At 43.1% G+C, this 12,822-nt stretch overlaps 1 protein-coding gene across 1 annotated transcript in view; it reads left to right on the forward strand.

Annotated features, from left to right (window-relative positions):
* The first annotated feature begins 811 nt into the window (after positions 1-811).
* ndc1 (NDC1 transmembrane nucleoporin) overlaps positions 812-12,822 on the forward strand; it is a 48,905-nt gene continuing 36,894 nt past the window's right edge. Inside the window, exons 1-3 of the mRNA XM_068037509.1 lie at positions 812-949; positions 2,562-2,682; positions 2,775-2,876. Coding sequence (XP_067893610.1) covers positions 914-949; positions 2,562-2,682; positions 2,775-2,876 — 259 coding nt within the window. The 5' untranslated portion in view covers positions 812-913. The remainder of the gene's footprint in view (positions 950-2,561; positions 2,683-2,774; positions 2,877-12,822) is intronic.

Here is a 12,822-nt window from a genome sequence, read left to right on the forward strand (position 1 = left end):
AAACAGATAATAGCTTGTAAACATTGTTTTAAGCTGAAATGTGTTGAATGTCATATAATGTCATTCAGACTGTTTAAATGTATAATACAGTTTTAGTATTTTTCCTGTTGTGTTGTTACTCATATTTGGATATGAAAAATACTACGTTATTTAGTTACTATCGATTTTAACCGTTTTGGTTTTCCTCGTCTTTACTAGATACTCCTAGTCTCTACTTCTGAGTCTCGCTGCTGTTTCACTGGCTTATGCTTGTTCCACAACAGCAAAAACATCTGTCTCTGAAATGTTTTAAGCTTTACACTGACTAAATTTAAAAATAGCGTTCCATCTAAACACAAGCTAATTAGGTGTGAAAGGTCATCAACCCGAAACGCTAACTCTGTTTCTCTCTCCACATTTGCAGCCTGACCTGCTGAGTATTTCCAGCGTTTTCTGTTATTTTAGGTGTGATGTAGATAATAATTTGTATTCCGATGAAAGAACTAAGCAACTTGCGAAAACATCCCTTGAAGGTCAATTTCATTTCAATATTTTCTTTGCAAGTTGTAGTAACTGTTGCTAATTATCTATTGGCACAACCTGAAATTTGTGACTAGCTTAATAAGTATATGTGGATAAAAGTTCCACATGTATTTTTGAGCTTCAATAAAACATGCTGATGAATAGATGAAATTCAGAGACTATCCTGATAAATCACATCTCTCCGGAAGGGGGCTGCTTTCGCTGTGGGGTTTTTTTTTTGCCAGTATGAACTATGGCGTCGCATCGCCCAAATGGTCACAGTGGGTCGCATGACGGATGACGTTCAAAGAGCGCGCAGTTGCTGGGGCGGGCGGGTTTGAGAGGTCTTTGAATCGGAAAGAGCGGGAGCGGCCTGGGCTGTAGGGGCCCGGATACCGAGAGAGGAGGGGAGATGGAGCAGCCACCAGACTTCTGGTTCATTCGCAAGGTGAGAGTAGGCCCAGGGTAGGCGGCAGCAGCAGCAGCTCTCATTCGGACTGTGTTGGGCCTCCGTCGGCCATGAGGTCTTGTTCCAGTCCCTGTGCTATTATCCTGGGCCGGTTGTAAAGGCCAGGGCTTGGCTCTGCTAATTCTCCCCTAAAACTGGAGTATGAATCTACTGAAGATCATTTTTGTTAAAAACTGGCTGTGGAATGCTGGCCTCCTGAATGGTGTTTGGCTGTGATGCCCTTCATGGTCCAATAGTATGTGACATCCACTGTCTCCTGTTGCACATGAGGATTGGTTTACTTGTATGATGTACTGGAGACTGACCGGCATCTGTGGGACCAAATCATAGCTCATGGCTGTTTTTTTGGTGGGGGTTGAATAAGAACTTGTACTGTTGAAAGTTGGGTAAAACTTTTATGAATCGGCTTCTCCATCAGCTCCGTGAAGCTAATAGAATCAATATTGATGTGAGCTCGACACAGTCTGACAATGGAGCTAAATTAAATTAGGCAATCTTTGTAAACTTCTGTAATCCTTTGAAAAGGGGTAGGCTACATTTTGAAACACTTGCATTTATATAGTGTCTTTCATGGTCAATGACAGCAAACTACTTTGGGACAATGAAGTACTTGGAAAAATGTGTCCCTGTTTTCAGGGAACAGTTCCCAATGTGGTACTGTGCCTCTAGGTAAACAGTGTTCCCATTAGAGACCCCAATTAACAAACTCTTCCCCGAATAACTTGGCTGCCATTTTATTTGATTGAACTTCATTTATCCTAATTGTAGCTCATGTAAATCCATGCTCAAACTCGGAGATGGACCGATCAACAGGTCCACTGTTTAACAGATTCTCTGCCCATTGGCAGTGATTGACCAATGAAAGAGCAGATCACGGTTTGTCTGCCAAATTGCTTTGGTCTAAATCAAAGACATTCTGGTCAATGAAAGGACAAGAGTTGGGGTTGAGCACTAGCCAGTGGGGTGGTTGTGTTTGCCGGGGAGGTGTGATGACTGTGTTGTCTGTGTGAGCTGGAGCTTGGGTCAGGTAACACGGAGGATGTGTTCATGCATGGAGTGGAAGTGTTTTAGTATCTGCCTCTGTAACTCTGCCAATAGAGCTTGGTCCCGCATTCTCACTCAGTGCTATGAGGACAGTGCCAGTCTAAAGCTAAACATGGCTGTCTGTGTTTATAGATGCTGTGCTCCCACTCTGTGTGTACCTGGATTGTGTGTCCCTGGATTCTGTTTAGAATCCTGTAAGATGTTCTTTAAAACCTACCACTGACCAAGCTTTTGGTCACCTGTCCTAATATGTCCTTACGTGGCACGGTGTCAAATTGTGTATGATGGTGCTGTTGCGAAGTGCCTTGAAATATTTTATAATAATGGTGTTTTATAAATGCAAGTTGTTACTGCAGCCCTAATGATCTTGCCAAAAATAATATGGAACATTTGGTTCTATTCTGAAATCTGAGTGCAAGGAATAACTGGAATTAAATATTAGTTTTTAATCTGTATGAAATGGCTCTTCAGTGCATTTTGAAACTTGCTGCAGCCTACTGAGGTGCTGCGAAGTTATTAATTCCTGTTTTGTCACTTTGCTTTCCAGGTGTTCAGCTGGCGAGCAGCAGCTTCAATTGCTTGGTCTGTCCTGCTGTTGCCAGTCTCCACAGCTGTGTTTATAGTGCTTAGTAAGCTGAATATGTTCCATCCTATCGAGTGGATTACAGGTATTGTGCTCATAATCACAATGCAAAAAGAAACAGAATTCCCTTTGAGTGAATCGGTTGGTGAAGCCTCTGTGTCTTTCCTCTTTCCTCAGACTCACTGAATCACCTGAACAGTTCCTATACAATCTTTGCCGTTCTGGTGCTTTGTGGAGTCACAGTGACTATTGGCATCTTCAATATGGAATTTTACACAGGTATTAGAATTTTATTCCTTATACGTGTCTGGTGCTTAAAGCAATGCTGTAAAATCACATCTTCCTCTCAATTGCTGTATTTTCACACAACCCACCTTCTTGAAGGTGCTGCAATTCTGAACATTTGAAGTATTCAAATTGTATAGTTTACCTTTTGTGACAGTAAATATGGATGTCAAATTGGTGCTTTTCGAAGACTTTTCATTAAAACTGGAAAGTCTGTTCCATTATTAGTGAGCAAAAGGCAGGGATTTACTTTCACTGTATCTTATTTAGTACAAAATCTGATGGATCATTTCACATGAGCAGCATGACTAAAGTTTATACCAGTTTTTGAAGGGGCCCATAATTTTGAATCGTTTTTCCTTCAGAATAAATGTTTAGCATTTAAAATTATGGGTTTGCTTTAATTAAACTTTCAAGAGAGTGTACATCTGTGTGACAAAAAAGGAAGAAAGTAGAGTTTTTTTTGAAAGTGAGTGATTTATTGAATTTGTGGTGCGTATTGTGTCAATGTCAGTTTAGGTCACTTGTAACTTGTACGCCATTTTAAAATGTATGCCACGGATTTGAATAAGTAAAGAAAGGAAGGACTTCCATTTATATAGCGCCTTGCACAACCTCAAGATATTTCAAAGCACTTTACAGCCAATTAAGTACTTCAGAAGTGTAGACATTTGTAATGTAGGGAAATACAACGACCAGTTTGCCCACAGCAAGGTCCCACAAACAATCATAGTCATTTACAGCACAGAAGGATGCCATTCAGCCCATCAAATCCATGACGGTTCTCCGTGGAGTTGTCCAGTCAATACCACTCCCCTGCTGAATCCCTGTAGCCCTGCAAATTTATTTCCTTCAAATGGTCATCCAATTTCCTTTTGAAGTCATTGACTCCACATCAACCATCCTTGTGGGCAGCGAGTTCCAGGTCATTACCATCCACTGCATAAAAAAGTTCTTCTTTATATTCCCCCTGTAACTCTTGCCCAAATCCTTCCATCTGTGTCCCTTAGTCCTTGTACTATTAGTTAATGGAAACAGCTTTTCCTTGTCTAATGCCTGGCATCATCGTGTGTACCTCTATTAAATCTCCCATCAATCTCCTTTGCATTCAGGAGAACAATCCCAGCTTTTCCAATCTAACCGTGTAACTGAAATCCCTCATACCTGGAACCATTCTGGTAAATCTTTTCTGCGCCCTCTCAAGGACCCTCACGTTAAAGGCTGGCTCTGGTCTGCAAATGAGACCTGACCCGGCCCGAGTCCTTCCATTTTTTTCCCACACCCGACCCAACCATCAGTTAACTTACCTTCCGTTTTTCACTTTGTTCCTTCCCTACAAAATAACTGTAGCAAAACCACCTTTAAAGTCCAAAAGTAAATTAACATTAAAATTACTTACCTGAGGTGGTGATAGAGCGTGTCCGATCCGACCCGAGCCCGAATGCTGGACCCGGAAGTGCGACGCAACCCGACCCAACCCAAACCCGACACATGTCTGGTCCCATCGGGTTCGGGTCGGGTAGCAGGCCTTTACCTCACGTCCTTCCTAAAGTGTGGTGACCAGAACTGGATGCAGTACTCCAGTTGGGGCCTAACCAGAGCTTTATAAAGGTTCAGCATGACCGCCCTGCCTTTGTACTCAATGGCTCTATTTATGAAGCCCTAGATCCCATATGCCTTGCTAACCACTCTCTCAATATAACCACACTCTCTCAATGCCACCTTCAAAGATCAATGCATATGCACCCCAGATCCCTCTGTTGCTGCACACTCTTTAGAACTGTGCCATTAAGTCTATATTGCCTCACTCTATTCCTACTGCTGAAATGCATTACTTCACTTGTCAGTATTAAATTTCATCTGCCACTTGTCTGCCCATTCTGAGAGCCTATCTAGTTTAGTTTAGAGATACAGCACTTAAACAGGCCCTTCGGCCCACCGAGTCTGTGCCGACCATCAACCTCCCATTTATACTAATCCTACACTAATCCCGTATTCCTATCACATCCCCACGTATCCCTTTTTATTTCCCTACCACCTACCTATACTAGGGGCAATTTATGATGGCCAATTAACCTATCAACCTGCAAGTCTTTGGCATGTGGGAGGAAACCGGAGCACCCGGAGGAAACCCACGCAGACACAGGGAGAACTTGCAAACTCCGCACAGGCAGTACCCAGAATCGAACCCGGGTCCCTGGAGCTGTGAGGCTGCGGTGCTAACCACTGCGCCAATGTGCCCCCCCTATCTATGTCCTGTTGCAGGTGGTTTATATCATCCTCACTGGTATCATCGACAAATTTTGAAATTCTACTCTGTATTTCATCAACCAAGTCACTTATATATAGCAAAAAAAAAGCAGTGGTCCCAGCACTGACCCTTGGGGAACATCACTGTCAACCATCTTCTAGTCTGAAAAATAACCATTTACTACAACTTGCTGTTTTCTGTCCTTAAGCCAAATTTTTATCCAGTTGGATACTGACCCCCCTATTCCATGAGCTTCAATTTTGTTAACCAGCCTTTTATGTGGTACCTTATCAAATATTTGCTTAAAATCCATCTAAACAATATCCACCGCAATCCCTTCATCAACTTTTTCTGTTACTTCATCAAAAAATTCAGTTAGATTTGTCAAGCTTGATCTCCCTTTTACAAATCCATGCTGCCTATCCTAATTAACTCGAACCTTTCCTAGTGTCTGTTGATTTTTTTCCCCCCGATTATTGTTTCTAAAAATGATAAGCTAACTGGCCTGTAGTTGCTAGGACTGTCTTTAATCCTTTCTTGAATAAGGAAGGGTGTCACCTTTGCCACTCTCCAATCCTCTGGCACCTCCCCCATATCTAGGAAAGAGTGGAAGATTATGGCAAGCCCTTCCGCTGTCTCTACCCCCACTTCCTTTAGCAACCTGGGATGTAAGCCATCCAGACCAGGTGACTATTCTACCCTAAACATAGCCAGCCTTTTCAGTACCTCCCCCCTCTCAATTTTTACTCTATCCATTGCCTCTTCTCCACTTCTGCTGATATTTTGTCCAATTCTACTTCCTTACTTCGAGACAAAGCACTCATTAAGTCTATTCGCCATGTCCTATGTCTCTAACCATATTATTATCCTCTTTGTCCCCACTAGGTCCCACTCCACCTCCTACTACCTGCGTACTATTTACATGCCAGTAGAAGATTTTTGGGTTCCCTTTTATGTTGACTGCCATTTTTATTCTCACATTCTCTCTTTGCCAGTCTTAGTTTCCTCTTTACCTCCCCTCTGAACTTATTGTATATGGCCTGGTTCTCACTTGAAGAATTCATCTGACATGCATCATAAACCCTCTTTTTTGTTTCATAATCTCTAGCTCCCTCATCATCCAAGTATCCCTGTTTTTGGTTCCCTTACCTTTTCGCCCTTGTTGAAATGTACCCAGTCTGTACCTGAAGCATCTCTTCCTTCAAGATAACCCATTGTTCTTATACAGCTCTTCCTGTCGGTCTTTGGTTCCATTTTACCCTGGCTAGATCCTTTCTCATCGCATTGAAATTATCCCTCTTCCAATCTAGACATTCTACCTTATTTCGTTCCTTGCTTTTCTGCGTTACTAGTCTAAACCTTATGATACGGTGATCACTCTTGGCCAGTTGTTCCCCCACAGACATTTGGTCCACTTGGCCGCCTCATTTCCATCACCAGATCCAGCAATGCCTCCTTTCTAGTTGGACTGAGAACATACTGATCAAGGAAGTTCTCCTGAACACATTTCAGAAATTCTTTCCGCTCCTTTCCCTTTACTCTAAAATTATTCCAATCGATATTTGGGTGATTTAAGTACCTCAATATCACCACTCTATAGTTCTTGTACATCTGTGTGATTTCCCTGCAGATTTGCTCCTCTATCTCTCTCTCACTATTTGGAGGCCTATAGAATACCCCCCCCCCCCCCCTCCCCCATAGCATGATCGTACCTTTTTTACTTCTCAACTCTAACCAAATGGATTCTGTACTTGCTCCTTCAAGGACATACTTTCTTTCCAACACTGCAATGTCTTCCCTCATCCGTACTGCCACCCCACCTCCCTTTTTTCCATTATCTTTTCTGAACACTTTGCATATTAAGCACCCAGTCCCAGCCATTTTTAAGCCATGTTTCCGTTATTGCCACAACATCTTATTCCCATGCTGCTATTTGTAGTTGTAGTTTACCGACCTTATTCACCACACTTTGTGCGTTTAAATGCATGCATTGGAATCCTGTCTTTGCATTCCTTGTAGTCCTTCTCAGTCTGCTCCCATCTAAATACGGAGCAACTCACCTCTCTAATACTTTCTCACATTATGCACCTTATTCCTCTTTTCTACTTCTATGTGCCAGTGCCATCCCCCTGCCAATTTAGTTTAAGCCCTCCCTAACCACACTAGTGAACCTCCCTGTGAGGACATTGATCCCAGTCCTGTTGAGGTGCAACCCGTCTCCTTTGAATAGGTTCCTTCTGCTCCAGGACTGGTCCCAATGACCCAAGAATCTGAAGCCCTCCCTCCTGCACTATGCTTCAAGCCACGCATTAATCCTCCCTATCTTCCTACTTCTAATCTCATTAGCGTGTGGTACTGGCAGTAACCCAGAGATTGTTACTCATGAGGTCCTACTCTTTAACTTCCTCCCTAGCTCTTGGAAATCTGACCGTAGGACCTCAATATCTGCCCTTGCTATGTCATTCGTAGCAATGTGTACCACAGCTTCTGGCTCATTCCCTTCCCCCTGCAGAATATTCTATACCCTCTCCGTGATCTTTACCCTGGCACCAGGGAGGCAACACATTATGCTGGACTCACGATAATGGTTACAGAAATGCCTGTCTGTTCCCCTGATTATGGAATCTCCTATAACAACTGCATTTTCTTTTTTTGTTTCCTTTTCCCTCCTGTGCAGTCCCTTGCCCGTTGGTGCCATGGTCTGGACTGCACTCCTTCAGGGTAGCGTCACTCCCAGCAGTCTCCAAAGCTGAGTACTGGTTTGAGAGTGGCACACACCTTGAGACTCCTGCACTTATTGCTTCTTCCTACTCCGCCAGATGGCCACCCACCTATTCTCCTGAACTCCTACTGCCTGTGGGGTGACCACCTCCTGGAATGTATGATTCAAGAAACTCTCATCCTCCCTGGTGCTCCGCAGTGACTCCATCTGCCCCTCAAGCTCGGAAATCCTGAGTTTGAGCTGAAGTGCAAGAAGTGTCTCCCGCTGCATGTGGTCACCCACGACACATGAAGTGTCCTGATGTTCCCACATGGTGCAGGAATTGCAAACAACAGGTCGCAGCTGCCCATCCTTGATCTGAAAAACCCTCTGTTACCTTTTTAAACCATCGATTTTAATTAAAACCTCTAGTCCTGCTCTGTACTTATACTCTTATTACAACACTTACTGTTATACTAACCCCCAATTGAATATTTTTAATTTTCCAGCTCCTAATTTGAACCAATGTCCTAATTTAGAGAGAGAGAAAAGAAAAATACCGATCACTTACCTTCTTCCTTGTAACATCACATTTTGATTAACTTTATGCAGTCAGTCAGCAGCTCCCTCTCGGCCCCTCTTATTTACAAGCAATCATCGAAAGTAGGAGTAGGCCATTCGGCCTTTCAGGCCTGCTCCGCCATTCAAAAAATATCATGGCTAATCGTCTAATTCAGTACTCTGTTCCCGCTTTCTCCCCATATCCCTTGCTCCCTTTGGCGTTAAGAAATATATCTATCTCCTTCTTGAATATATTTAATGAGTTGGCCTCCACTGCCTTCTGTGGTAGAGAATTCCACAAGTTCACCACCCTCTGAGTGAAGATATTTCTCCTCATCTCTGTTCTAAATAGCATATCCCATATCCTGAGAATGTGACCCCTGATTCTGGATTCCCCAGCCATCGGGAACGTCCTCCCTGTATCTAGCCTATCTAGTCCTGTTAGAAATGTATAGGTTTCTATGAGATCCCCTCTCATTCTTCTAAACTCTAGTGAATATAGGCCTAGTCAACCCAATCTCTCCTCAGACGTCAATCCTGCCATCCCAGGAATCAGCCTAGTAAATCATCTTTGCATTCCCTCCATGGCAAGAACATCCTTCCTCAGATAAGGAAACCAAAACTGCACACAATACTCCAGATGTGGTCTCACCAAGGCCCTGTAGAACTGCAGTAAGACATCCTTGCTCCTGCACTCAAATCCTCCTGCAATGAAGGCCAACATACCATTCACCTTCCTAACTGCTTGCTGCACCTGAATGCTTGCTTTCAGCGACTGGTGTACAAGGACACCCAGGTCTCGTTGCACCTCCCCCTTTTCCTTTCTATCACCATTCAGATAATAATCTGTCTTTCACGTTATACTGCATCTTCCATGCATTTGCCCACTCATCCAACTTGTCCAAATCACATTGGAGCCTCTTTGCATCCTCCTCACAGCTCACATTCCCCCCCAGTTTTGTGTTGTCTGAAAACTTGGAAATATTACATTTAGTTCCCTCACCCAGGTCATTAATATATATTGTGAAAGCTGGGGCCCAAGCACTGATCCCTGCGGTACCCCACTAGTCACTGCCTGCCACCCGGAAAAAGACCCGTTTATTCCTACTCCCTGTTTCCTGTCTGTCAACCAATTCTCAATCCATGCCAGTATATTCCCCCAATCCCATGTGCTTTAATTTTGCACACTAACTTCTTATGTGGGACCTTATCAAAAGCCTTCTGAAAATCCAAATACACCACATCCACTGGTTCTCCTTTATCTATTCTTCTAGTTACATCCTTCAAAAAAACTCCAGTAGATTTGTTAAGCATGATTTCCCTTTTGTAAACCCATGCTGACTTTGCCCAATCCAGTTTATGCTTTCCAGGTGTTCTATCACATCCTTTATAATAGACTCTAGCATTTTCCCCACTACTGTTGTAAGGCTAACTGGTCTGTAATTCCCTGTTTTTTCTCTCCCTCCTTTTTTAAATAGTGGACATTTGCCACCCTCCAATCTGTAGGAACTGCTCCAGAGTCTATAGAATTTTGGAAGATGACCACCAATGCATCCACTATTTCCAGGGCCACTTACTTTATTACTCTGGGATGTAGATTATTCGGCCCTGGGGATTTGTCAGCCTTTAACCCCATTAATTTCCCGAGCACTTTTTCTTACTAATACTGATTTCCTTCAGTTCCTCCCTCTCATTAGACCCTTTGTTCCCTAACATTTCTGGGACGTTATTTGTGTCCTCCTTTGTGAAAACAGAACCAAAGTATGTGTCTAATTGTTCTGCCATTTCTTTGTTCCCCATTATAATTTCCCCTGTTTCTGACAGTAACGGAACTACGTTTGTCTTCACTGATCTTTTTCTCACATATTTATCGAAGCTTTTACAGTCAGTTTTTATGTTCCCCTCACGTTTACTCTCATACTCTATTTTCCCCTGCTTCATCAACCTCTTTGTCCTCCTTTGCTGAATTCTAAACTGCTCCCAATCCTCAGACTTGCTGCTTTTTCTGGCAATTTTATATGCCTCCTCTTTGGATCAAATACTATCCTTAATTTCTTTTGTAAGCCACGGTTGAGCCACCTTTCTGGTTTTATTTCTGCGTCAGACAGGAATGAATAATTGTTGTAATTCATGTACACGTTCTTTAAATATTATCCGTTGCCTATCCACTGTCAACCCTTTTAGTAAAGTTCCCCAATCTACCATAGCCAACTTGCGCCTCATACCTTCGTAGTTTCCTTTATTTAGATTCAGGACCCTAGTTTCGGATTCAACTACTTCACTCTCCATCATACAACAGCTTTCCTCAGGTGTCATGTTGATTTTTTTTCGACTTGTTTCAAAAGTCCCCTGTCGGCTCCTAACAGAGCTCTTTATGCTCCTGCCTTTGCTCCCGCTCTTGCTGCTGCTGGTCTGGGGTCTCGGGTCACCGCTCTTTATAACCCAGCCTCTGCTCCCACTCTCGCTGCTGCTGTTGGTCCGGGGCCTTGGGTCTCTGCTCTTTATTTCCCGGCTTCCACTTATGCTCGCTGCTACTGGTCCGGGGCCTCGGGTCACCGCTCCTTTATATCCCAGCCTCTACTTCCACTCTTGCTGCTGCTGGTCTGGGGCCTCAGGTCACCACTCCTTTATATCCTGGCCTCTGCTCCCGCTGTGGCCGCTGCTGAGATAAGACCAGTTAATCTGTTTTAGTGATATTGGTTGAGCAATAAATATTGACCAGACTTTAGGAGAACTCCGGTGTTCTTTGAATAGTGCCGTGGGATCTTTTGCACTGATCTAAGAAGATAGACGGGGCCTCAATTAACATCTCATCTGAAAGTTGGCACCTCTGACAGTGTGGCACTCCCCTACCACCCCCGTCGTACACTGAAGATTAGTGAAGATCCTAGATCATGTGCTCAAGTCTGGACTGTGTCTTGAACCCTCAACTGTTTGAATCAAAGAAATATGAGTGCCAAGGCTGACATCACTAAGAGTCAAAACTTTGAAAAAAATTCAAGGTTTTTAAGAAGTTTCAAAAAATGTTGCTGCCACAAAATAATCAGGTAATCAGATGGGAGCTACAAATGAAATTTTCTTCCCCATAATCCACTAATGCTTGCTGATTAAGGCTAACTTCAGGCTATGTTTTCTGTGACCCATATTGTACAACTTAGTTCAGTGGAATTTGGTACAATATCTTTCCTTTGGCAATGAGAGCATTGTAATGACCATTTATGGCGATGAGAAAGGTAAAAAAAACACAAGTGATGGAACGTCAAAAATAAAAAGGTATGTGAAGTAGAAATATTCATATATCCACAGGAGAAAATAAGGTAAATATTTCAAATGGGATCTTTCATCAGAAATTTGGTGTGAAGCGTTCCACTGAAAAAAAGGCCTACTTTCAGCCACTGATTGACCTGACCTATTCATTTCCAACATTTTCTGATTATAAATAGGAACATAGGAGCCATTCAGCCCATCAAGTCTGCTCTGCCATTCAATAGATCATGGCTGATCACCTATGTCAATGCCACTTTCCTGCCCTATCCCCATATCCCTTGATGTCATTAGTATCTAGATATCTATTGATTTCTGTCTTAAACATGCTCAATGATTGAGCTTCCACAGTCCTCTGGAGTAGAAAATTCCAAAGATTCACCACCCTCTGAGTGAAGAAATTCCTCCTCATCTCAGTTTTAAATAGCCTACCCTTTATTCTGAGACTATGTCCCCTGGTTCTAGACTCACCAGCCAGGAGAAACATCCTATCCACATCCACCCTGTCTTGCCCTGTAAGAATTCTGTAAGTTTCAATGAGATCACCTCTCATTCTTTGAAACAGGCCCAGTTTCTTCAATCTCTCCTCATAAGACAGTCCCGCCATCACAGGGATTAGTCTGATGAACCTCCGTTGCACTCCCTCTACGGCAAGTATATCCTTCCTTAGGTGAGGAGACCAAAACTGTACACAATACTGCAGGTGCAGTCTCACCAAAACTCTATACAATTGCAGCAAGACTTCTTTACCCCTGTAGTCAAAACTCCTTGCGATGAAGGCCAACATACCATTTGCCTTCCTAATTGCTTGCTGCACCTACATGCTAGCTTTTAGTGACTCATGAACAAGGACACCCAGGTTCCTTTAGAGATCAACACTTCCTAACCTCTCACCATTTAAGAAATACTCTGCCTTTCTTTTTTTTCTACCAAAGTGGATCACTTAAAACTTACTCACATTACATTCCATCTGCCATGTTTTTGCCCTTTCACTTACCCTGTCCAGGTCCCTTTGAAGCCTCCTTGCATCCTCCTCACAACTTACATTCCCACCTAGTTTTGTGCCATCAGCAAATTTGGAAATATTACATTTGGTCCCCACATCCAAATCATTTATATAGATTGTGAACAGCTGTGGCCCCAGCACTGATCCTTGCGGTACC

Source organism: Heterodontus francisci, chromosome 8 (genome assembly GCF_036365525.1).
Source record: "Heterodontus francisci isolate sHetFra1 chromosome 8, sHetFra1.hap1, whole genome shotgun sequence".
Taxonomy (NCBI): Eukaryota; Metazoa; Chordata; class Chondrichthyes; order Heterodontiformes; family Heterodontidae; genus Heterodontus; species Heterodontus francisci.